Source organism: Balaenoptera acutorostrata, chromosome 14 (genome assembly GCF_949987535.1).
Source record: "Balaenoptera acutorostrata chromosome 14, mBalAcu1.1, whole genome shotgun sequence".
Taxonomy (NCBI): Eukaryota; Metazoa; Chordata; class Mammalia; order Artiodactyla; family Balaenopteridae; genus Balaenoptera; species Balaenoptera acutorostrata.
Window position 1 is genome coordinate 43,428,720 of NC_080077.1, and position 27,648 is coordinate 43,456,367.

The 27,648-nt window shown below is 35.3% G+C and overlaps 1 protein-coding gene across 6 annotated transcripts in view; it reads left to right on the forward strand.

Moving 5' to 3' along the window:
• Positions 1 to 27,648, forward strand: part of CEP85L (centrosomal protein 85 like) — a 210,954-nt gene that overhangs the window by 171,490 nt on the left and 11,816 nt on the right. For all 6 annotated transcript variants that reach the window (XM_007190766.2, XM_057527706.1, XM_057527707.1 and 3 more), the window contains 4 exons: positions 6,255 to 6,407; positions 8,605 to 8,759; positions 12,304 to 12,421; positions 12,968 to 13,018. In XM_007190766.2, coding sequence (XP_007190828.1) covers positions 6,255 to 6,407; positions 8,605 to 8,759; positions 12,304 to 12,421; positions 12,968 to 13,018 — 477 coding nt within the window. The remainder of the gene's footprint in view (positions 1 to 6,254; positions 6,408 to 8,604; positions 8,760 to 12,303; positions 12,422 to 12,967; positions 13,019 to 27,648) is intronic.

Consider the following 27,648-nt stretch of genomic DNA (forward strand, 5'->3'; position numbering starts at 1 on the left):
GAAAGTGGTCCTTCTTTCAGAAGCACATGACTTCACGTTATTTAAGCTGAAGCCCTTGCTTCAGAATAAGTAGCTGAAAGCCAGATACCTCTATATACACAATACATCTGTCCATTTATTTGACCTTTCTGCCTTTATTAAAGTATTTTCACAGACTTCATCTCATTCCATTGTAGTATCATTAAAGATCAAGTAAGATAAGGATACATGCTAGCCCTGATTTATTGAAGAGGCATAGATCCTTAAGCTACTACTTAGTTGCAGAATTGGTTTTAGATTTCTCTTGTTATACCCAGCTTATTATTCTATTAACTAACCCTCCCTTCAAGTGATCTTGAGGCGGTCACCATGATTTCTGTAGGCAGGTTTGGAGCTATTAATTGAGAACTCATTGACATTTTTGAGTCAGTACACACACACACACACACACACAAGCTAAAATTTTTATCTTCCAAAAAACTGACAAATTTTACGTGGTTTCTCTTTCTCAGCTATATGATGTATTTTATTGTGGCTAACTTGAAAGTACCTTGAAACAGGTACTGTTTCTTGTTTCTTTTGTGTATTTTTTGGGCTTTATCTAATACCACAATCTGGAGGGAGCTATAGAAATATCCATCGGTCATACATAAGTGGGAGGGATTAAAATGTTTTCTCACCTGAGACTTGTTAAATAAAAGATTGTGTGAAAATTGTGAAGATTCAGTGGATGTGGTTTTTAAAATATATTTTTATGTTTTATCTAAATTTTTCTCATCTTTTATTATTTTTTGTGTCTATTGCTTAATTTTTCAGTTTATATGTTACCTACCTATGAGACAGCTCCTAATTGGATGTCTTCAAAATACTTCAGACTTCTCATGTCTAAAACCAGTTCTTAATATTACCTTCTGACTGCCCTATTCTCAAACGACATAAAACAACATTTTCTTCAATGTTCATTGCTGTGTATTCAGTTACTCATGCTAGAAACTCTACTAAGTTAATCAAGCCTGTCTTCTAAATATATATAGGACCTGTCCAACACTACCAGCCTAGTCCAGGTTCTTATCTCTTGGCAAAGCTTTTGTAATGGCCTCTTCATTGGTGTCTCTGAATTCACCCTTGCCCCGTCTGCCTGTTCTCCCGTTCTCTCCAATCACTTTTGTTGTTGTTGTTGTTGTTGTAATTCTATGTATTTTATTTATTATACTTTTAAAGATTGAAGCATAATTTGCATACAGTCAAATGTGCAGATCTTGGGTGTTCAGTTTTTATGAATATTGCTAATAGTATACAGTCGACCCTTTAACAACATGGGTTAACTGTGCAGGTCACTTAGACATAGATTTTATTCAGTGGTAAATACTACACAATTTGAGGATCTGAGGATGTGGAGGAAAAAGCAGATTCAGAGGACCGACTGTAAGTTATATACTGCATGGGGGGTCAGCAACCCAACCCCCTTGTTGTTCAAAGGTCAACTGTATACCCATATAACCACTATCTAAAATGAGATCATAAACATTTCAGTTATCCAAGAAGTTCCCTTGTGCTTCTTTCTAGTCAGTCTTCTTCCCTTCCCTGAAACACTTTTTTTTAATAAATTTTATTTATTTATCTATTTATTTATCTATTTATTTATTTATTTATTTATTTATTTATTTATTTTTGGCTGCATTGGGTTTTCATTGCTGCACGCAGGCTTTCTCTAGCTGCAGCGAGCAGGGGCTACTCTTCGTTGCGGTGCACAGGCTTCTCTTGTTGTGGAGCATGGGCTCTAGGCGCACGGGCTTCAGTAGTTGTGGCACGTGGGCTCAGTAGTCATGGCTTGTGGGCTCTAGAGCACGGGCTCAGTAGTTGTGGCACACGGGCTTAGTTGCTCTGTGGCATGTGGGATCTTCCCGGACCAGCGTTCAAACCTGTGTCCCCTGCACTGGCAGACGGATCCCTAACCACTGCACCACCAGGGAGGTCCCCGAAACACTTTTTTTATCACTATAGATTAGTTCTGAGTCTTCTTGGACTTTGTATAAATGGAGTCATACTTACCATATATGTTCTTTTGTGTGTGTTTTCTTTCCCTTAATGTCTTTGAGATTTATTTACGTTGTTGCACGTATCAGTAGTTTGTTCCTATCTATCCCTGAGTTGCATTCCATTATATAGATCTCTCACAATGTATCTATTGTCCTGTTAGTGGATATTTGGATTGTTTGCAGTTTGGGAAAATTATGAATAAGGCTCCTGTGAACATTCTTGTACTAGACTTTATTTTGTATACATAGGTTTTCATTTCTCTTGGATAAATTCCTAATAGTGGAATTTCTAGGTCATTTGGTTCATAGGGTAGATGTTTAACTTATAAGAAACTACCCGGGTTCTCCCAAGTGTGTGTACCATTTAACACTTCCACTACCAATGAGTGAGAGTTCCAGGTGCTCAACAGCCTTGCAGATCCATTCTTAATAGTATGGAGGAATGAACCTTTTAAAATGAAGATCCAGTCATTTTTCTTACTTGGTTAAAACCCACTAATGCCATCTCATTGTCTTTAAAATAAGAATTTAATATTTTCTATGACCTGAAAGAGCCTGCCTAATTATATAGCCTTGGGCTCTACCAGTCTCCCCCGGTACACTGTGTCTTGGTATAGTGTCTTACAGTTGTTAAGCAGGTCAGACCTTGTTTCTGATATAGGTTCTTTACATAAAGTGTCCTCTTTGCCTGATGAATACTTGGCTCTCTTTTCCTGCTCCCCAGTCACCTATTTATCAATATTTTGTCAAGTCTCAACTTAAATATATTTTCCCTCCAACCCCATCTTATACATGCTTAAAGCATTTTGTTCTCAGCACAAGTTTGACTGTTGCTGTGTTTTTTATATACCTCTGTAAGTTTTGTGAAGGCAGGGATGTATCTGAATGTGTCACTGTAGCATATGTAGCACCAGCCATGGTCCCTGGCATAATGAATGAATGAATGAACAAATGCTTTCAGGTGATTTTTGCCACGAAGGGAGAGAAGGGAATGAGATAACCCCAACAAAGGACTAGGGAAAGAATAATTAGAGATATCGAAGATGTCAGAATGGGTGCATGATGGACCAAATTCCTAAGGAGAAATAGGAGAATGTTGATAACAGATGCCAAGGTGGAAGAGTTTCTCTTGGAAAAGAAGAGAAATAGCCTCTCTGTGAAGTGAGACAATTAAGAATGGAAGTGTCTATACCAGTGGAACTTGAGGAGTGGGGTTAATGTAGAGGGTAGACTTTGTGTCAGAGGACATGGAGATGTCTTGAGTTCTTGAAGGGAGTGTAGAAGCTAGAAAATTAGACTCATTGATAATGCATCAACTAAACAGCACCCTGGGCCCACATGAGATTAGATTGCATTGTTTTCCTTCTGCATTTACTCTCAGTAACCCTGATCAAGACTGATTCTAAGACAGAAAAACATTTAATGTGGTAAGAATAACAAGGGAAGTTACTCTTTGTTGAGCACTTTCTTTTATGCGCCAGATAGTATGTTAATGTACATTAAATGCATTTTCTTATTCAGTCCTAGTGTCACAGAAACCCTATGAGGTATATACTGTACCCCATTTTTTAAAAAATGAGGTTACTGAAATTTTGAGAAAAGTTAAGTAATTTGTCCAGTTGCATGTAGATAGAAGTTGTTGAAAAGCTGGAAGTAAAATTCAAGACAATTTAACTCTCCAGCTGATGCCTTGGTTCTAATAATAATTTATAAAAATTTATTGGAAAACATTTTCTCCCTAATCTATTTTGTTCTAATAATTGTATTTAAAATGAAGAAAAATAAACCTGTTTGTAAACCTCTTCTAAAATGGGGAATTGCCTTCTAGGAATGATCTCAGTATTGCATAATACCTCCTTGAAAGAAAAACTTAACTTTTTATAACTAGAATAGGAAAGATTTATTAGTGATGCCTTATTTACCTGTAGGTAATTACTGGAGTTCAGAATTCAGTAACCTCTGTTAATCTGCTAATCTGCAACAACATAAAACTTGGAAGTTAAAAAAACAAAAAACAAAAAATAAAGAGCTTCTCATCAGTGAACAGAGCTGGAAAAAAAACCCCCAAAAAACCAAGATCCAGTAATTATGTGTGATCAGCTTGTGGCCACAAATAACAGAGATGGTATCCAATAGGAGAGTGTTGGCCGAGATTTGTGATCAAGAGCAGCAAGCTTGACATGATAGCAAAGAAGAGAATTGACCAGAGGAAAAGAAGAAACCTAGGACACCTTTGCATAGAAGAAGACAGCATGACTAACTTATTCTAGTGGTTGCTTTTTGAGGACACAGTTATGTCACTTAAACAATTATGTCACATTTAAGATACAAACAATTCAGTGTAAATTAGGGAGCATGTAGTAAAAATAGGCTGGTTAGTTATGTTTACTTCTGTAATTTACAGGGTCATGTGCTAAGGCAAGAGCAGGATTATATGGTCTTTCAGGTCACGACCAGGGCCAACAGTTTGTGAGTTCTGATAGATCAAAAGTTAAATTGTCACACCAGCACACTTGATTTTAGTCCTAAGAAAGCCCCAATAAAAGGTTTTGTCTGTTGTACCATTGTTGCTCCTTACCCAAGGAACTAAGTGAATCCTAACGTTATTGACGTAATGAATAGATGAAATGCGATGTCATTTGTTTTTCCAATTGAAATTGGGGTTTTTTTTTTCTTTTTTTTTTCAACGTCTTTATTGGAGTATAATTGCTTTACAATGGTGTGTTAGTTTCTGCTTTATAACAAAGTGAATCAGCTATACATATACATATATCTCCATATCTCTTCCCTCTCGCATCTCCCTCCCTCTCACCCTCCCCATCCCACCGCTCTAGGTGGTCACAAAGCACTGAGCTGATCTCCCTGTGCTATGCGGCTGCTTTCCACTAGCTATTGGTTTTACATTTGGTAGTGTATATTTGTTTTGAAATTGTTTTAATAAAAATTGTTATACATTGGACCTGAAATAAGTTAGATAAGGCATGAAAGAAACTAGATTGTGGACAAGCATTAGCTTTAATAAAATTTGAAAGAGTAATCCATTATACTACTAATTACTTGTACTTATTTCCCTGGTGAATATGAGAAAAGGCTATAAAGATATTTTAGAACCCTGTAAGCTTCTGAAAGAATGTTAAATGTTTGGAAGACTGGTAAATTAAAGTAAATGTGAGTCTGGATTTTACTTTTTAGGCAACTATTTGTGTATACATTGTTTTTAATTGATCTTATGAAAGAGCTTTAGAGATAGTATATCTACAAAATTTAAAGATCGTATGTTTCAAGTAGAAAGGTGAAAAAAAAAATAGTACATAAAAGTCTGAGGTTCAACCTACACAAATTGGGATTTACTAAAGATCATGAATTGTATATATTCCATAGTAGGTGTTCAATTAGCATATTTCATCAGTCCTAAGATGACATGAATGGTAAGGCACATCTTTATTTCATATAGTAAGAGAATATAATGCAAGTTCAGTTTGACACAATGCCTTAACAATAGTCTTGCTTAAGGTATGAATTAGTCTCACTAGTCCCATTATTTGTTCCTAAGTATTTGGTAATTTTGGTAAGTGGCCTGGCTTTGATTGCTTTGCTTTAGTACATGATAAGCGATTCCTTTGTAAGTCTGTAAGTTACAAAACAGCTTTAATTACTTATAGATATCTTCCTTTCTTAATTCACGTAAAACATTGCATATAACTTTGCAATAAATAAGAAATTAAAGTCATCCTTCCAGAGATGAATACTTGCTTCACTGATTTCTCAGTTGTTCCCTGAAACTGTCTTTCTGGGTACCCAATAACATTTTTCAATGCCAAATTATAATGTAACATTTCAAAGGTATTTAAAATATGATTTAAACTCAACACACTTTCAACATGTACATAATACTGTTGAAATGACAAAGATATGAATAGCCTTGACCAAATTTGCACACGTGCAGGCAATAAAAACTACATCATTACTGCTGCCTGGCTGACTGCAGTTTATAGGATATCATCAATTGTAAAATCGAATAAAAATTTCAAAACTCTTGATTTCAGTGATACAAGAATTTGAGAAAAATGTGAATCTTAGAATCTATGAAATAAGATAAATCATACTTAAGTTGGAAGTGGTGTTAACTATACCTGGAACTGTTGGTGAATTCAGTGATGCCTAAGATTAGAATGTTGGTTTTGATCTTACTGTTTTTTGACAAAACCACTGAAGATTCATGATCTTTTTCTTTAGCTTAAAACCAGAGATAGATACATCAGTAGCCTGAAAAAGAAATGCCAGAAGGAATCTGAACAGAATAAAGAAAAGCAGAGAAGAATTGAGACCTTAGAAAAGTATCTGGCTGATCTTCCAACTCTTGATGATGTACAGAGTCAGAGTCTACAGGTAACATGAAATAAAATGCTGATCTTTAAATGAGAGGGAAACATATTCTTTTTTAAGTTGACTCTTTAGACATTTCATTTTTATAATTTTTCATTCATTTTGTAAATTTTTATAATTTAAAATTTTAGTTGTATATTTGGCTAATTGTAAGTTAAATCTGTGTGCTTAATTGCTGTTTTTAGAATTAACTTTAATTAGAAACTTTGTTCATCTGAGCATGAATAGATCTTTCTTGTTCTTAATTAATATGCGGTTTCCTTCCTAATGAATCTGTCTTAACTCTCTCACTTACTGTTCTACTCTAAAAGGTAGTTTCTAAACCAGTAACACCCCACCGCATGCACACACACTCATGCACCTCAGTTCCAACTTTTCCCAGTATTCTCTGGGATCCACCAAGGCTTAACAAGACCTTTTTTTGACCATCTTTCCAGATACTTGTTTTGCTTTCATCATTCTTCTTAATCTTTCTATAAATTATTTCTTATACTTTAATCTATGACCTCCATTCACTCCTCTGACTTCTCTTCTGACCATTTTCCTTTCTTACCAGTACCTCATCCAAAGTTTTTCTACTAACACTGGTGAGGCCTATCCTCTTGAAGCCTTACTTGTAAATCCATTAAACCTACTCTTCAGTCTTTTCTCAGAATCTTACGAATCATGGGATTTTCAATCTTAGCACTCTTGACATTTGAGGTGAGGTAATTTTTTGTTGTGGGATTCTGTCCTGTGCATTAGAGGATGCTTAGCAACATTTCTGGCCTCTACGTACTGGATGCCAGTAGTGCTGCTCCTTCCCTTCCCCCAAACCAAAAGTGTCAGCAGATGTTTCCAAATGTCTCCTGGGGTGAGTGGAGGGAGATGGCTCCCAGTTGAGAATCATTGATCTAATCCATGGAGTATCATTATTCTGTAGACTCTAGACCTATAATACAATCTCTGTTTACATTAATTTATAAATTGTAAAACTAACAGAGGGTGATGTCATGAAGGAACTAAAGAAGGACCCACAGGAGTTTGAGCAGGAACAGAGAGGACTATAGATTTTAAAACATGTGTTCATACCATAGCACACCCATTAGGATGGCTAATATCTAAAAAACAGAAAGTAACAAGCATTGGTGATGATGTGAGAAATTATAATCCCTCAGGCACTGTTGGTGGGAATGTAATATGGTATAGCCACTATTGAAAACCATATGACGGTTCCTCAAAACTATTGAAAACAGAATTACCATGTGCTCCACCAATTCCACCTCTGGGTATATGCTAAAAATAATTGAAAGCAGAGTCTCAAACAGGTGTTTATTCACAATGCATGTTCATAACAGCATTATTTACAATAGCCAAACAGTACCTCAAGTGTCCATCAGTGGATGAATGGATGAACAAACCGTGATGTATACACACAATATAGCCTTAAAAAGGAAGGACTTTCTGACGCATGCTACAACATGGGTGAACCTGTGGACGTTTTGCTAAGTGAAATAAGCCAATCACAAAGATAAATATTGGGATTGACGTATGTATAAAATGGGTAACTAATAAGAACCTGCTGTATAAAAATATAAAATTAAATTTTAAAAAAATGATTACAGTAATTATTCTAGGAATTGAAAAGGAGACAACATTTAATTTTAAAAAAAGAAAAAAAACAAAGATAAATAGATTAAAGATAAAGAAAAATAGGTATGAGATACCTAAAGTAGTCAAATTCATAGAGACAGAAAGTCAAAGGGTGATTGCCAGGGGTTGAGGGGAGAGGTAGATGGACAGAGAGGTAGATGGGTAGAGAGTTTGTTTTGAAAGATGAGAAGAGTTCTGGTGATTAGTTTACAACAATGTGAATGTACTTAACTCTACTGAACTGTACACTTAAAAATGGTTAGGGTGGTGAATTTGACGTTAGGTATATTTTGCCACAATTAAAATTTTAAAAATACCCCCAAATTGAGATCATTCACTTTTCTCTGTCTTCTAGAAATTTCTGACCCTATTCTCCTCTTCTCCATAATCTCATTCTCTCAGCTCCCTTTACACAAAGGAAGAGATAAAGTGTTAAGTGCTATCCATGAAATGAAGATAGTGTAATTTTAACCATAAGTCTATTAATTCTTGAGAACCCAGTATCAATTTCTAGTAGGAACATATTTAATATTCTTTGTGTCATGAACTTTAAAAAATTTCTCTTTAGCTGCAAGTTCTAGAAGAAAAAAACAAGAATTTGCAAGAGACTTTGGTAGAAATGGAAAAAAGGCTTGAAGAGTTCAAAAAACAGTGTCAAGAAAATGAGGCACAGCTAATATGCCAGAAAAAGAAAGAAAAGGAGTTGGTAACTACAGTTCAGAGGTAAGAAAACCCTCAGTAATTCTTTTATGTTATTTTCAAGTTATTCCTTATTTGTCATAAAGCATTTCACTTAAAATATGTTAATTTATAATTAGTACTCCATGATTTCTCTTAAAGATGTATTATTGAGAACCAGAAGTATTGCCATCGAAACAGGTTGTCTCAGTTGTGATTTAACAATTCGATGCAACATACTGACATCTTGGTTTTAGATAAGAGTAGGTTTTAGATGAGAATCTTTTTTTTTAAAAAAAAAACATCAATTGAAAACTGGAAGCATTAACAGAAACTGTTTATCTAATGGCTTTGTCAAAGAGTAAGTAAAAATTCTAAGTAACAAAAAGAGGGGCAGCTGGACTGCACTCCTTAATGGGACATGTCAAAGTGAAGTAATTGGCTCCCATTTCACCTGACTGCAGAGTAACAGATGCAGCCGTTTGCCATGCACCTTCCGAGTTTACTCACATATCTCTTGCTTCACAGGTCTCTTTGAATTTAATACAGTTAGAACTGCAGTGAATATTATTTGTTAGTATATTTTGTTAATGTATTTAAGCTGGAAAATTAATGTTGGATTCATGAAAAACCTAGAAAACTATGCTATATAGTCATCTACATGTACACTGTTTTGTAGAACTTAAAAAACCTTAATAAATTATCAACTATAAGTAGATAACACTATCCTGAAGAAGAAGACAACAAAGCAGCAAAAAACTAAATTTAATAAAGGCACTCGTTATGCTTCTATCAATTATATATAACTCAATGTAACTCACTTTTTTAGTCAAAATCCTTCTGATAATTCCATGTTAATATTGCTTTACTACTATTTTCAAAGTCTTAAATATGCCTGGTCTACTTTTCTTTCCTTAGATTTCAGTGCAGAAAACCTCTGATTTCTGGGACAATTCAGTCTTCTGTGTTTCTAATCTCAGCTCCAAAAAAAATCCATATACCTTTGACTCTACCTTTATTTTTCTCCTGTTTTCTGCTTTCTTGATCTTTAATTTCTTTTTATTACTCCACATCTTATATCCTATTCTCTAGTCTCAAAACAGCTTCCTGACCTCCATTAATTCAACGATATATCTTTTTCTTTAATCTTATGACAAAATGAAAAGAGGTAATGCGTTTGTTCTGTTTTATAGGGCATTACAATCATAAACTCAAGCTGTGTTTTATGAGTAGAACTAGGAACACCTGAAAATAATTTGTTTTGTTCCATTGTGTGCTTTTACATATTTAATATAATTTTATACCTTCTCTTTTATTTTGATTTTCTCTTTTATTAGGTTTTTGGAGAGCATTGAGCCTAGTATTCGTGATTTGGAAAGATTTAGTATAGTGCATTTGAGAATCCATTTTCCATATGCTAAACTTTATCTTGATACTCTCTGAGATGACATCATCCCAAGAAATTTCTCTTGATTTCTAATAGATATAAAGGACCGAAGAAGGCCTTCTAAAATTCTTCAGTACTTGTATGGCTATAGTGTCAGTTGACTTGGGGGTAGGAGTGTTATTTCAGTTTCCTCAGCTATATGACGTAGTATTCCTTAAGTTCCAGAAGAACTTAAGATGTATTACGTGACTATAAATTGTATCATTACATTCATCTGTTTTTATATACTATTTCAAGTTTCCTGCTTTGTGAATACATAAGAACTTTGGGGATTTAAAAATGAGATAAGAAAACTTTTCCATTTAGAAATGAAAATCTAAGTAAAATATGTGGATGGGATTCCTAGTAATGCAATAGTTGGTACCTTTGCCGTTAAAGAGATTTATTACTTTTCTAAGTGAGCATGCTTCATAACGTAAACAAAATGAGAATATATACATGAAAGAATACTTGATATTTTTACATGACAGAGTATATTTTTCCCTCCACATCACTGGCTCTTTTCTTTTTAATATGAGAGACCTTAATAGTTTTAATGTAACATTTTTCTTGAAATGTTATAAATACATAGAAGTAGTGTCTTCACACTGAATTGAGACAAAAACTTTTTCTGAGATAGAAATAATGTATTTTTTTACTTTTAGACTGAAAAAGCAAATACTTTTATGACAAGTAACAATATATTACAAATCAGTACAGTACATTCATAATATGTAAAAACTTATCTGGTGCCGTTATTTATGAACACATCTGAAGCCCCTATTGTACTATTTAGGACTGTCAATTCTTTGTCCACAGACTAGATATGGCAGTTTTTCTTTTTGGGCGGTGGGCGGGGAGAGAGAAAACACAATAGCCATAATACTTGAAAGAAGAAAAGTAATGAAAATATCAAAATCCACATTATAACAAGTCTGTTTCTTTTAGTAGGCTGTAACTCTTGAGTATGATTACAGGCTAAAGTAGACCTATTCCTAGGTGTCTTTGCTGTTATGTTTTGGTTTTGGTCGTTGTTTTTAATAGCACAGTTTCTTTTAACCCAAACAATACTGTTCTTCCTTTCTCAAAGCTAACATCCACCCCCGCTCCCTGTCTTTTATTCTTAATATACCAGAGGGGCTTCCTTTTGTTGTTTCCTCTTCTAAAATGCAACTCTCTGCCAAGCATAGCATAAGAAACTGTTAGGTCAGGGAATAAATATATTAGATTGTTGCTTTTCAAAGAGGAGGCCCCCACTCAGCATCCAGTGCAAACTCTGGTCACCACAACACCAATCACACCCGTTAGGCCAGCACACACTGAGGAAAGACGTGGCAGGCATCCATACTAAAAACAGCCCTCGCATCAAAAATGTTAGACTCACGCAGGCTACACAGGGATGCTCCCACAAAAACAGCCTTTCAGGACCACTAGGTAACTGTTTCTTCTAAACTCATACAGTCAGAGAAATATAAGTAAAATGAAGAAGCAGAGGAACCACTCCTAATGAAAGGATCAAGAGAATTCCCTGAAAGAATAAACAATGAAACTGACCTCTCGTCTACTAGATCCCAAGTTCAAAAAGGAGGTAGTAAAAATGGTGAAGGAAATAAGAAAGGTTATTGATAGAAATGCAGATTACTGTAAAAAGGAACTAGATTGTTCCTAGATTAATGAAGGAGAAATGTTCCTAGATTAATGAAGGAGAAATGTAATTCTGCTGATTTAGTCAACAACTATCTTTACAAACTTTTGCTGAACTAAAAATGAAGGGCAAAAGACGTGTATCCATATTCTTAGTCTCCCTACCATAATCATCTTAATCAAGGAACTCTCCTTTTGGGGGAGAGGGAAAGAACACGGCTTAGATTGCAGAGCTCAGATTAGGGTCATGAAGGACTTCACCAGGGCCTAAGGTTGTCACATACTAAGCAACTCTTGACTCTGGTCTCGTATTTGCTATTTCTGAAAAGATAATCTGCCTGTGTTATATTTCTTACTTGTATGAAATATAGGTACTCAAACTTAGTCATCTGTTGTCTGTAGGTCTTGATTATTGCTTGCTTAAAAAATATTATAGATCCTAAGAAGAGACTTCATTCATCTACCAAAATCAGCACAGAGAGCTTATTTTCTTCATATAATTATGTCTTTCTAAAACAGTTTGCAGCAAAAAGTAGAAAGATGCCTTGAAGATGGAATTCGCCTTCCCATGTTAGATGCAAAACAGCTTCAGAATGAAAATGATAACCTGAGAGAACAAAATGAGAATGCTAGTAAGGTCAGTATATATCTTTAATAATGAACTTCGATAGTGAAATCTATACTATATGGATACATGCATAGATATATAATTTATCTAGTTTATTTGATTTATATTTTTGCTAATATTTAATAGCTTATGGAATTTTTAGTTTGAATGTTTTTATTAGGAAAGAAAATAGCAATTTAAGTAACTTTAATTTAAATTTAAATAAAAGCCAAACTAAAGAAGTTATATTATTTCTTAGCAAAAACAAAAGGATATCTTTTTCCTTCCTAAATTATTCAAAATCTGTCTCAAACTTATTTTTATAAATTGTAAAGATTAAAGTTTTATCAAGAGCTAGAGTAAGATGTTTGCAGTTTTACATATGTGTGATCCAAATCATACGGCTATTTAAAGGATACTTTGTATGAATACTTTTGTTAAAAAAAAAAACACACTTTGATTTAAAAAAATAAATTCATAATTCCCTGTGCTTTTGTTTTCTTGAAATTTGGTACTTCCAGAAAAGCAATGGAAAAAAACAATTTGATTTAGACTGATATATTTCCTATGTTGTAGATAATAGACAGCCAACAAGATGAGATTGACAAAATGATTCTAGAAATTCAGGTAAGGAATATTTTGTGCTTATTTTAATTTAGCTGTATGCTGATTTACTCTTAGTAATTACATATCTAAAAAATATCAAAGCATATATGTTTTTGTATGAACATATTAATAACACTTGAGGTGACATTGCAAATTCTTTAATATTAATCTTTCAGTTCTTTAGAATAAAAATGATACTTGGTAAATCAGTTCTTCAAAAACTGTGAAAATTATTCTTCTCTATTCCTTACCTCTCCTCTTTTCAATTGGGTGCAGTCTACCTCTACTACTGAGAACACATTTGGTTAAGGTCATCAATGATCTAAAATTAAAGACAATAGACTGTTTTTAGTCCATTGTAACTCGGCAAGAGCACTCCCTCCTAATAATTCTATATATTATTTTTCTGTATTATCAAAGTATAACACTTTGCATATTTGTGTCTGTATCTAGAGCTTAGGGTATGTGACCCAAAATATAAAACAAAATGTGTAGATTAAGTGGATTTTCATTCTTTTATTGATTTGCCAGATATTTACCGAACCCCTACATATATGCCAGGCACTGTTCTTAGCACTGGAGATTCATCAGTGAACAAAGCAAGTCCCTGGCCATTGTAGTGGGGTGAGATGGAGAAAATGGAAATATAATGTCAAGTAGGGATATGTACTATTATTTAAAAAAAAAAAAAGGAGGATAGAGGGCAATGACAGATCATGCTGCATTATATGCAGTGGTCATGAAGTTTTCCCTGAAGAAGTAATATTTGAACATAGTTCTGAATGAAGATAAGCAGGGGAAGAACATTCTAGGCAAAGAGAGCAACCAGTGCCCTGAATGTGCCTGGTGTGCTCTAAGACTAGCAAGAAGGCTGCTAGTCTGGAGTACAGTGATTGTGAGATATAGTGAGAGGTGACTGATGGTAGAAAGTAGCCTGGGGCCAGATCACATAGAGGTATATGTCTTTGTATTTTATTCTTTGTGTGATAGAAAACCATTGGACAAATTTTGCAGAATAAATTATTTTTATATCTCCTAATGTGAGTATTCTCAAAACTGGAAGTAAAAAAGAAAAACGTAATGGTTTGAGTGTCAGAATTTATGGACAATCTGCTTTGTCTTTTGGCCGTATTAAGTGATCTATCAATTTAATCAAACACTAGTCCAATTCAACAAGTGTGTGCGCTTATTGGATTGATTCACAGAGGTTATACTCTTTAGTGTGTATTCCTTCAGTTGTTCTGCAAGCCATTCGAATTATGAGATGGTTAGATTCCCTCAGCCATTATTATCTGACTTCTTATCATAGACCACGATGAAAGGAATTTCTATTTCATTTGGTAACAATATCCAGGAGGTAAATCTAATAAAAGTTATCTTGATCCAAATTAAGGAGAGTCAACTTTGCCCTTTGGTGTTGAGATTTTGGTGGATAAAACATGTAGGATTTATTGTTTTTAATTTGTTTATTTGTAGGATTTATTGCATACTCTCTCTCACATTATAGATGTTTAAGGTATATTTGTATTAATTGAAATGTGCATTTTCCCCATTTGTGGAAGCATCGTAATGCAATTTACTCTTACACATTAACCAAGTCTTTAGTCAGTCACATTTAGATATGACTATATATAAATGAATATGTAGAAGAATATATAATTATGTGCCATTCCATTCTTTTTTATTTTTCCATTCCATTCTTTGATCTTAAAATGCTTGAGTTAACATTCTTTTATTTCTTCAAATTAATTACAGAATGGAAGTCAAATTAATGAGGTACATTTATTTCCAAATATTTGGGCCCAGACAGTATACTCATTAATTCTATTGTCTTACCTTTGGAAGCAAAGCCTATCTTGTTTTGTTTTGTTTTGTTTTTTGTTCTTAGCCATTGTGACCATCTAGGTTTACAGGTCTAGGATATAGTTTGCTCACAGAGAGAGAGAGCAAATGTTGATAACTGGCCAACTAAGCTCCATGTATTTACCAAGGTATTATTATATGAAAATATCTTGAAAATTACAGATTGAGACAAATATGCCTCAGATAATGAGAAAATTTTTGGCTTAACATTACTTGTTTAAACTTGTTATTTTGGGGCCCTCACAGTTGAGAAAGCTAGGTTTTTTGTTTTCATTTGTTATTTGGTGGTTTGTGATGGATATAAAAAGTGCGTAATCTGTAAAAACCTGAAATTTTCAGAATATTGCCTCTTCTGAAAAAATGAATACTAATTATTTACCTAGCATTGGAAACTGCAGAATCCTAAAGAGAACACTCTGGGTTGAAAAAGTATTCTTGTTGCTTTATACTATAGTCAATGGGCATGTCATCAAGTTGAACCACATAATAGAGCAATTCCTGTCAATTACTGATTATTTAAAGCTCCTAGCTTTTCCTTTTGCTTACATCAAGAATGGCCAACCTTAGTCCTATGTAGATGGTGATGTCCTTCCAACATGCTATAGCTCTGTTTTATATTACTTCAAATTCCTTGGCATAGCCAAAATAACACAAAATACTTTATAATTAAGAACAACAGAGAACTTCCCAACCATTTTTAACATGAATTATGCATTTTAGCTATTAGTATAGTATTAAATTTATTATAAAATGTCACTGCCATTATAGTTTGCGTGTTTTGTTCCTCCATAGTGCTGGGAAGTTGTTCCATTTTCGGGTGTTTAGTAGACAAAGCCAGCTTAGTATTATTCGAGTTTCATGTTTCACTGCTTCTTTATGTCCCTGCAAACTGTTGAGAAGATCAAATTTGTTAGAAGTTCATTTGGCTGATTTGGAGTACTGCATTGCCTTGGGTATATGCAGGTTATTCTTATAGCTTAAATTTTATGACACAAGTGAAAAATAAAATCCCTTGCCATGTTTATTATGTCCAGTTTATAGGAGGTAAAAATAAGGCATTGTTATAGAGTGAAAATGCTATATTTAAAATACAGCTATTGAACTTCCCTGGTGGCTCAGTGGTTAAGAATCCGCCTGCCAATGCAGGGGACACAGGTTCAAGCCCTGGTCCAGGAAGATCCACATGCCGCGGAGCAACTAAGCCCGTGCACCACAGCTACTGAGCCTGTGAGCTAAAGCCCGCGAGCCACAGCTACTGAAGCCTGCACACCTAGAGGCTGTGCTTCGCAACAAGAGAAGCCACTGCAGTGAGAAGCCCGTGCACCACAACAAAGAGTAGCCCCAACTCGCTGCAACTAGAGAAAGCCCGCGCGCAGCAACGAAGACCCAATGCAGCCAAAAATAAATAAAATAAATAAATTTAAAAAAAGAAAATAAAATACATGTAGTTTACTACCTTGCACCAGAACTCAAATAAATACTTACCTGGTTTAGGTCAGTGGCAAGTTTATTGATTCACAACTTCGGAGGTTTGGGGAGAAATCAGTCTTCTACTAGTTATTTTGTATTTGTTGTTGAATATAGAAGAAGTTTTACTTCACGTAACAGTATATGCTGATTTTGAAATTGAGTTCAGTGTTATAAAAACACAGATTTATCTACTATTTTGTTCAGCCATCAAGATGATATTGTTAACTGGCATGAATACCTTGATTAGTAATTGATCCTTTAGAAATATTGCCTTTCCTTATATCCATGAAACCAGTGTGGCTAAACTGACTTCTCCTCTTACAGGTTTTTCTTCTGTCAATATATATACTATAAAAAGACATTTTGCAGTAGAATGTTTCCCATCATCTCCATAAACATGGCTGCAGTCAGAACGTGAATGAGTTCTTCACTGGGCACTATTACCTTCCTTCCTATTTATCCCTCAAAAGGACATTTCACCCATATAACCTTGTTTCCAGTGAGCTGCTATCTTTGTATGTTATCACTGTAATCTTTTGGCAGAGGAGATACAAAGTAAAAAAGTTTGTTATGTTTACTTGTTTTCTCTAACATGTTAAAAAGTTTTCTCATTAAAAGAACTTACGCATTTAAATGGCCTTTCTGAATTGACAGCTATCAATGAATGATTATAATATTACAAAGTAAGAATGACACTTTTAAAAGTCTTTAAGACTGTTCACTTTTAATGGCATGGTTGGGACCACCAATCTCAAAACTGTGACAGTCTGTCCTATTTATAACACTTCAAGAGAAGATGTTTCCACAGCCTCAGAAGATTTTATTCCAATTTTTAGCAATCTCTCTTATTAAGGCTTTCATCAAACAGGTTTTTTCAGTAGATATGGTGAGAAAATGGATCATAATCCAATACAATGTCATATAGGCAGAATATAATTTTTCTTTAACCTAAATAAATATTGATTTAATGTTTTTCATTATTATCGTATGATTTTATCTCCTATTTTTTATGTTATCCTAGTTTTGTAATGTGTCCTGACATGAAGTTCTTTCTTCCCAAAGTTTTTTAATTTTTAAAAATTTTACCTATGTGTAAATGCTTTATATAATGCATGAAAAACTGTAAATATTCTCATCAGAAATCAACACTAATTTTTGAAAATCCTAACAGCCAAAAATATGTATTCTATCAAAGGAAAAGTAGATTTTTAAAAAATAAGCTTTCTCTCTAGTCTTTGTACTTAGAAAGAGAAAAAATCTTTAGTGTATAGGCCTTTTGTATGCACAGTATAGTTGTTAATTAAAATCTTAGAATAAGATATGGAAAAGGTGGATTTAACTTTTGAAAAGTCAGTTCTGTGTGTCTGAGGTGGGAAGTTGCAGGAAGGGGGTCAGCTCACTTGAATCATGAAAGACTATTCTTGAGCCTGTGCTATGAGTGGTCACCAAACCTATATGGATATTCAAAGTACTTGGGATGCTTTTTAAAATACAGATTTCTGGGCCCCATTGTGACTCTGATGAGTCAGTATCTCTGGGGTGAAGCTTGAAATAATGTATTATTAACAAGTTCTCTAGGCAATGCTTCCTTATAGCCTAGTAGTAGTCCTAGTCCCAGAGCCTGTAGGAAGTATTGTACAATCCTCAGCTTGCTCATGGGACCACAAGTGGGACTTGACTGGGAAGACTGAGATTTAAGTTAAAAAAAAAAGGGTTTAATTCTGAGACACTAACCTTAGGTGTGTAATGGCACGTTTAAACTCTTTTGGTAGCTCTTGCTTTATAAGCCTGAGAAAATCAGGACCTGGAAGAAAAGGAACCCAGGCAAGTGGTGTTTTTTTTATATTGTGCTGATTTTTTAATAACAGTTTTATCGATATATAGTTCACACACCCTATAGTTCACCCATTTAAAGTATACAATTCAGAGGGACTTCCCTGGTGGTCCAGTGGTTAAGACTCCGCGCTTCCAACGCAGGGGGCGCAGGTTTGATCCCTGGTCGGGGAGCTAAGATCCCGCAAGCCAAGTGGCCAAAAATAAATATACAATTCAGTAATTTTTAGTATACTCACAGATGTATGGAACCAAGACCACAGTCAATTTTAGAACATTTTTGTCACCTCCAAAAGTAACACCTTTAGCTGTCACTCTCTTAAAGCCCATGCCCTCCTCAGCATAAGCAATCACTAATCTACTTCCTGTATTTATAGATTTGCCTGCTCTTAGACATTTTATATAAATGTAATATGTGGTCTTTTGTGACTCTTTCTCTGACCACACCAGTTGTTGAGCTCCATTAATTGCCAGCTCAACGCTCTGCTGTTTTCAGCAATGCCCTGTGGCATAAATTGCTTCATAGACTGGTCCATTCTGGCTCCTTTGAAGGACTAGCTTCCTGGGTTAATGTCTGAGATTTTTACTGTTCCCAGGAGTGTCCTTCCCAGCTGTCTCTTTTACTGTTTCTCTCTTGCAAGCTAGCCAGCCTACAGTAGAGCCTGTTGCTCCAATGAATCTAACACTGTCCTCCCAACTGCCTTTGCCACAATCTCCCACTGTTTTGAGAGTGCCCTTAGGACTGAACTTCATACTCTGTTGCAAAAGAATTCATTTCCTTTAGGGAGACCTTCAGCGGTCTCTGTTGTGTGGCCTGTTTCTCCCCAGGCAGAATCTCTGAGCCTAGTCATTGTGGGTGGGAACAGTGTCAAGATTCTGAGTGACTCTAGCTGAGCGCTAGTGGAGGGAGGGTGGGCAGCAGCTGTAGGTCTCTCGGCTTGCCTCTTTCAGTGGATACTCCTGCCCCGGAAGCCAATGCAAGGGCGGTCAGGGCCCCAGTATTCTCGTGGCTACACCCCAGGTAAAGCCTTCCTCCCTTGAGGCGGCCTGGGCGGAAGAACGGAGCCTCCACCTTTTGGCTGCACTTGCCTGGAACTTAGCTTCAGCTACAAATGAGAAGTGCTGGTGCCCTGCCCTTCCTAGGAAGACAGCAGTGCAACTAGGAGTTGGGGGGTGGGGGGGGAGGGAGCCCTCTCTGTTCTTGACTGTTCCAGTCTGGAGTTTCCATCTTGCTTAGCTGTGAGAGGGTAGGAATCAAGTGGATTTTGTTTCAGATACCACAGACTTCAGCTCTTCTGAGTTTTAGTAGCTTTTCTTGAATATGTTTCTTCATTTGCTTGTATGAACCATTTCCAGAAGCTTTAAATGTGTTATTTTATGGTTTTTCACCAGTTTCCTTGGGGAGCAGGTCTGAGGAGCTCCTCATGCCATCATGCTGAAAGCAGAGCCCTCAGGCAGATTGTTTTTAAAATTATATCAGGTAGCAAGATGATAGTTAAGAAAGGAATTTGAGCTGTACACTATCTTCAATTATTATTAAACAGAAACCTAAACAATTGCAATTTTTATGGTGCTTGCATATTCCTTAGTTTTACAAATATTTTGAAAATTCTCTTTTATCAGTATGGAAGAATGAGGAAAAGGGGTTTAATATTTGTCCACACTTAAGCCAAAGTGAGAAATAGAACCTCTGTTGCCAAATGCAGAGGTGTCAGTGATGATGCTAGTGATGATATTACATGGTACAGGAGCGGTTCTTTCTGGTTTGCGTTTATTATCTCTAAGCCTCAACAGTAATCTTACAAGGTAAGAAAGAGCCTATTTTTATACATGAAGTTGCTGAGATTTTAAAAGGTGTGCCCAAGGTCTCAGCTGAGATTCTAATTCATGTCTGTCTGACCTCAGAGTTTGTGCCTTGGGCATTAATCCTGGATGTCTCAAAGTGAAAAGTCCCAAGAAAAAGAAAAAAACATGTTAGTCTGATTTCTTCCTTGTGTAAGCCTGCCTTAGGGGAGAGAATTGTTTTAAGGGTCTTTTCCTGGAATGAAAGATATTTAAACTGGAGCATACTGGGAAACTAGTCTTCTGCGGAAAGCACCTTATGCTCAGTTACCTAGAAGTACAATTTGGAAATTTTGTCTCCAAAGTGAAATTTTTTAGTACATTACACTCTACAGTGTGGTGGCATTATTTGCTCCTTGAGATAAATAAAGTGCCTTTTTTTTCTGATACATTTATTTCAAGAGCTTTATAATGGGTACACTAAGGTCTTTGAACATTCCTTATCCAGTTCAGCACTTAGCACAGTGCCTTGTGCATAAAAGAGGCTCAGTAACTGTTTTGAATGAGTAAACACAGCTTCTTACTTAAACAAAACTAGGTGTTAAATAGTTACTTTTTCATATTTTGTCATTTATTCACCAATTCAGCTCATTTAGTAATTGTTAACTGAGTTTCTACCATGGGCTAGGCACTCTTCTAGGGGATAACTAGTGAAAAAAGACAAAAAAACCTTTTTCCACAAGAAAATTCACCCATAGTGCTGAATTTGGAACGGGCTCTCTTTTATTGTTGTTTTGTTTTGTGGTGTTTTGTTGTTGTTGTTGTTGTTTTTAAATTTGGGCCACACCACGCATCATGTGGGATCTTAGTTCCCCGACCAGAGATTGAACCTGCACTGGTCCACTGGTCCGCCAGGGAAGTCCCTGGAATGGGCTCTTTTTTTCCCCCAGCTTTATTGAAGTATGGTTGACAAATAAAATTGTAAGATATTTAAAGTGTATATCATGGTGATTTTTTTTTTATCATGGTGATTTGAAATAAGAAATGGGCTTTTAAATATTAGCATAAGAAAGGAATTAGTGTTAGTTGCATAAATATTTTGTACTAGGTAAAAGTAATTTAGGCTTTTTGATTGTAAGCAACAGATTCAATTCAGTTCAATTTAGCCTAAGCAAAAATAGTAGAATATACTGTATTACAAGAATGCAGAGATATCTGTGGAATCCATAGGTAGGAATGAAGCCTGGCTTCAGGAAGGAAGAGGCTTTGTTGCTGCTCGCATTTCTGTCTGTTTCAGTCTCTTTTCTCTCTCTGCAGACTGACTTCCTTTCCTCCTTTAGCTCATATGGCAGAATATGGCTTTCCCACAGCCCTGAAGTTCTATAGTTCATTTCCCACCACCTGCAGAGACTAACTCATAGACTCTGGGTCTCACTCCCTCAGGTTTGGTCAAGTGTTCATTCAGCCTGACCCAGTGAGCTATAACCCAAGAATGTAGAATCCCAGTACAAATATGACTTACTTATGTATGATTCATGGGATTTGTGAATAGGCAGGCATCCAAAGGTATTGTCTACATATATACCACATAATTTTCACAGTACTTTACAAGGTTGGAAAATCTTTCTGATGAATTTGGAGCCTAGAAAGGTTGAATAACTTACCCATGATTACACAACATGTAAGCTGTGCACCCAGAACCTAATTTTGTCTGACTCCAAAATCTTATCTTGTTACCATTAACTCTATACTTTCTTTCTTTCAAACTGCTGTAACATTAGTTTCAGGTGTACAAAATAGTGATTTGATATTTTTATATGTTGCGAAATGATCACCACAGTAAGTCTAATAATTAACATCCATCACCACAGTTAAATTTTTTTTTCTTGTGATGAGAACATTTAAGATCTACTCTCAGCAACTCAAATGTACAATACAGTATTGTTAACTATAGCCACCATGCTGTACATTACATCCCCAGGACTTATTTTAAAACTGGAAGTTTATACCTTTTGACCCCCTTTGCTCATTCCCTCCCCACTCCCACTCCCTCCCCTCTGGCAACCACACATCTGTTCTCTGTTATCTCTGAGTTTGGTTTGTTTTTTTTTTATATTTCACATATAAGTGAAATCATACAGTATGTCTTTCTCTGTCTGACTTATTTCACTTAGCAGTATGTGCACAAGCTCCATCCATGTTGTTGCAAGTGGCAAGATTTCATTCTTTTTATGGCTGAATAATATTCCATTGTGTGTGTGTGTGTGTGTGTGTGTGTGTGTGTGTGTGTGTATTATATAAAATCACATTTTCCTCATCCATTCATCCATTGAGGGACACTTAGGTTGCTTCCATGTCTTGGCTATTATAGATAATGCTGCAGTGAACAGTGGGGTGCACATATCTTTTCAAGTTAGTGTTTTCATTTCTGTTGGATAAATTCCCAGAACTGGAATTGCTGGATCACATGGCAGCTCTATTTTTAGTTTCCTGAGGAACCTCCATGCTGCTCTCCGTAGTGGCTGCACCAATTTACGTTTCCACCAACAGTGCACAAGGGTTCCCTTTTTCTCTACATCCTAGCTAACACTTATCTCTTTTTGATAATAACCACCCTGACAGGTGTGAGGTGATCTCATTGTGGTTTTGATGTACATTTCCCTGATGATTAGTGAAGCTGAGCAACTTTTCATGTGCCTGTTGGCCATTTGAATATCTTCTTTGGAAAAATGTCTATTTAAGCTTTTACCCATTTTAAATTAGATTTTTTTAAGCTCTTGAGTTGTATAAATTCTTTACATATTTTGGATATTAACCCCTTATCAGATACATTATTTGCAAATATTTTCTATGATTCTGTAGGTTGCCTTTTCATTTTGTTGGTGGTTTCCTTTGCTGTGCAGAAGCTTTTTCGTTTGATATAGCACCCTCCCCTTTTTATATTTTTGATGCCACAATTTATCTTGTCTATCCATTAACAAATTATTGTAGTTATAGTTATTTCTACTACTTTTGCCTTTTAACCTTCATAGTAGCTTTATAAGTGATTAACCTACCACCTTTACAACATTAGATTATTCTGAATTTTACAATATATTTACCTTTACTAGTGAGATTTATACTTATCCTGTTACTAATTAGTACCCTTTTGTTTCAGCTTAAAGAGTCCCTTTAACATTTCTTGTGAGGCCAGTCTAGTGGTGATGAACTCCTTCAGCTGTTGCTTGTCTGGAAAACTCTTTATTTCTCCTTCAATACTGAAGGACAACTTTCCAAGTGGAATGTTATTGGTTGGCAGTTCTTTCCCTCCCCTCCACCCCAGCACTTTGAATATATAGTGCCACATTCTTCTGGCCTGCAAAGTTTCTGCTGAAAAAATCTTCTCATAGCATCATGGGCTTTCCCTTGCATGTAATAAGTTGTTTTTCTCTTGCTGCTTGTAAGATTCTCTCCTCTTTAACTTTTGACAGTTTCATTATAATGTGCCTTGCAGTGGGTCTCTTTGGATTCATCTTCTTTGGAACTCTTAGTTTCCTGGATCTGGATGTCTGTTTCCTTCCCCAGGTTATGGAAGTTTTCAGCCATTACTTCACTTAAGTTTTCTGTCCCTTTCTCTCTCTCACTCCTCCTTCTGGAACCCCTATAATGTGAATGTTAGTCTGCCTAATGTTGTCCCATAAGTCCCTCAGACTATCTTCATTCTTTTTTTCTTTTTACTGCTCTGATTGGCTGAGTTTCACTGCCCTGTCTTCAGATGTACTGATCCTTTGTTCTGCCTCATCTAGTCTGCTATTAAACACCCCCTATTGTATTTTTCAGTTCAGTTATTGTATTCTTCAGCTCTGTGACTTCCATTTGGTACTATCTTATACTTTTTCTCTCTGTGTTGAAATTGTCACTTTGTTCTTGCTTTGTTCGCCTTACCTTGGTGAGCATCTTTATGACCATTATTTTGAAGTGTTTATCAGGTAAACCACTTTTCTGTTTTATTAAGGTCTTTTTCTGTGGTTTTATCTTATTCTTAAATTTGGAACATATTCATTTTCCTTGACTCTCTGTGTTGGTTTCTATGTATTAGATAGAACAGCTATCTCGCCCAGTCTTGAACGAATGGATGGCCTCGTGTAGGAGATGAACTTTTCTTAACTAGTTTTTAAAAAGGTGTTGAGAGAAAAATATTAAATTTTATTAAAAGAATATATTCTTCTTATTAATGATTTATAAATGCCATTATCTTGTTAAGTATGTATGATCTTTATTAATTGCTATTTCTTATGACAGTAGCACTATTATCTTACCTTTTATGTATAGTTACAAATGCTATTGCAAAAATAGTGTGCTTGTATTAATAAAATCATAACAGTTACTATGAAGCCTTTCGACTGTTCTCAGCAATAAACTTAAAGTGACTGACTTATACCTTGTTTTTAGATAATTGAAATATGTTCAATAAAATGACAAAAGAATTCAGAGGAACTTGCTTTTTAAGATTTTTTTGGTTGTTTTTGTTGTTTGATTTAACTAGACACAATAAATTTAAGGTCTGTAGCATAAATCCTATTGTAATGTATAGGCAGGTTAGTAGACTAGTATATAAAAATTGGACATATTACCTTATTAGAAACTTTTCCAGTTTATAATCTAGGGATAAGTTTAGTTTCATTTGTGATATTTATGTTAAGGTTTATTTTGAAGACATGTAAATTACTTTCAGAAATATTGTGTCGTATTCCAGTGAGCAAGATTAAGAGGTACAAACTTGCAGTTACAAAATAAATGAGTCACAGGAGTGAAATGTACAGTGGGGGGAATATAGTCAATAATATTGTAATAACTTTGTATGGTGACAGATGGTAACGACTTACCATGGTGATCATTTTGTCATGTATAGAAATATCAGATCACTATGTCATGTACCTCAAATTAACATAGTGTAAGTCAGTTATACTGCTAAAACACACACACATGCACAGTGTCATATTTCAAAAAAGGAGTTTGTTTCTTTCCTAGGATTCTCTATTTATACTTCTCTTGGTAATCTTACCCAGTCTTACGGCTTTAAATATAATGTGTGTGCTCACTGCTCCCTAATTTTTATCTCCAGCTCAAAGTGCTCCCCTGATCTTACAATTTGTATATCCAATTGCCTTCTCAACGTCATCACTTGATGTATTAGACATAACATGTTCAAGACTGAATTTCTTATTCCTCTAAGCCAAAAAATAATAAACCTGCTACACCTTCCATATTTCCCATATCTATTAATGACAGATCTGCCCTTCTGTTTGCTCTGTCTGGAAACCTTAAGACTTATTCTTGACTTCTCTTCTGCCTAACATTTTGTGAGCAAATCCTGTTTTCTTCAAAATATATCTAGCATCTGGCACCTTCTCCCGACCTCCACTGTTGTGCCACCCTGGTTCAAGCCATCCTCATTCTTTATCTGGATTATTTCTTTCTGCTTCCACCCTTGCTTGCCCACAGTGTTTTCTCAGCAACCTGAGTGAGCTGTTAAACAAATATCAGATCACATCATATCTTCGTAGTACCCTTCAGAGGTTCCTCATTTTTTCCTGAGTAAAAAAATCAAAGTTCGTAACACTGGCTTAGAAGAGCTTATGCAGTCAATTCCCCACCTCGCCTTCCTTCTCTGACTTGATCTCTTACTCTTTTCTGTCATCCTGGCTCTATTGCTTTTTCTCAAACAGAAGAGACACCATCCGCCTCAGAGCCTTTGCACTGACTGAAACATACTCTCTAGATACCTATGGGACACAGTCTCTCACCTCCTTCAAGACTTTGCTCAGCTGTCACCTTTTTCCATGAGCCCTTATTCTACCTCATTTGAGATTTTAATCCCCCTGCCTCACCATGCCCGATTTATTCTCCAAAGCACGAGGCAAGTCCCAGTGTATGATGCTACGTAACTTACATATTTATTATGTTTATTTTCTTTGGTCTTTTCCCTCCTAGTACAAGTTCCACAAGGACCAAGTGTTTTGACTGTGGTGTTCATTGGTGTACCATCCAGTGAACAGATAGTGCTTGGCTGTAATTTCTGCTAAATGAATGATTGTAGGAAGGAATGTGTTTGTGGAACTCTTGTATGGCGTGCGGGGCAGGGTGGGGTTGGTTGCTTGCTGTGTTTCTATGGTAAAACTGCTAACGTCAGCGGCTTTCAAAACACTTCCTCCTAAACTGGGTTTGTGGAGTACATAGAACACGCTGAGTCAGGCACATTTGGCCTTCCTTCATCGGAGCTATTTGCATGTGCGCCAAAAAATGGTTAGCGTTTCTGGATATTTACATCAAAATAAGAAATGAATTTAAAACCACTTTCAACTGCAAGAATGATTGTGATCAATACCTGTGGATTAGTAACTGAGATTTTAAAAAATCATTATTAAACAGGAAATTTAAAGAGAAATTGTAGACATTTAAAAATGAATTCGTTTTTAACTTCAGTAATCCCATTCTAAGCTTAGTAGAGATTCCCCTCACCTTGCTTTTTTTCTTAAACTTTAAACATGTGCTTTTTCATACAATTTGGGATAGAGAAGTAATTAATCTTTTAGGTGAAATGTTATTGTCAGACAGCTATAGCACTCACACCTAGTATTATCCTATAAGTTGTATAGCATTTGGTCTTACTAGAATGTGTCTGTGAACTCTTTCTTCTATTAAAGGGCTTCTTGATTAGTGCCTTTGAACCTAACCAACATAACATGTTAAGCTTAATGTATTTCCCAAATTCAATTTTCCTTCTTATGACAAACAGCACTACTGCCAGACATTTCTGGTTTATTCTGATGGAGATTACCTTTTTCTTCACTGATTTAAATTTAGTCTTACACAGTAACATATTAGTCAGATTTATTAGCTACTTATTAGTCACATTCAACATGATAAAAATAAAAACCACTATAATCTTCTAAAGAATTATATTACAGCATTGTGAAAATACCTCTCTTGGGTTCTGTTTTCACTGTTAAAATATGAGATTTAGAGTAGTTTATTTGTGGTGCCTTTCTTCTACAATTCTAATAAAATAAACAGTCACAAATCTTAAGAAAATTTAGGATGAATTCTGGATTCTAGCTGAATAATCTTGTCATGCCAGTAAGTATGAGTTTTTAGCTAGGTAAATAAATCCCAACATATCATTCAATCAAATGGGTTTTGATTCAGTTACAAAGGAATTTCAATATCCAAAAATATATATTTTCAGATAGCCCATGTGACTTTGTACTATGGAATTCATCTTTGTGGAATATAAAACAAGTTTTCCCTGGAAGAAAATGTACTTGTTATAGAGCTTGATTCATCTGTATCCAACTTTTGAGTAATTAAATATAGTATTTTTACAGAGTTTAGCAGACAAATGAAATTAAAAAGCAACAAGGTTGAATACTGTTACTGAGAAAACTGTTTTATATTTAGAGTCTTATCTCAACCCATGGTGACAGCTATCCTCTCTTATTCCATCCAGAGATAATGTGAGGGAAGAAAAAAAAACCTTCACAGTAGATTGTGTGCTATTTAGGTCATCAGCATTCTCAGGTATTTTCAGAGTTGAGACTAAATATAGACCTGAAGCAAAAAATAATGAAATTTCTTCTTTAGTCATGTTTATTGATCTTGTGGTTTAAAAGGGGAAAAGTTGATAGAAAAAAAAAAATCACTGATAAGTACAAGGTTTATGG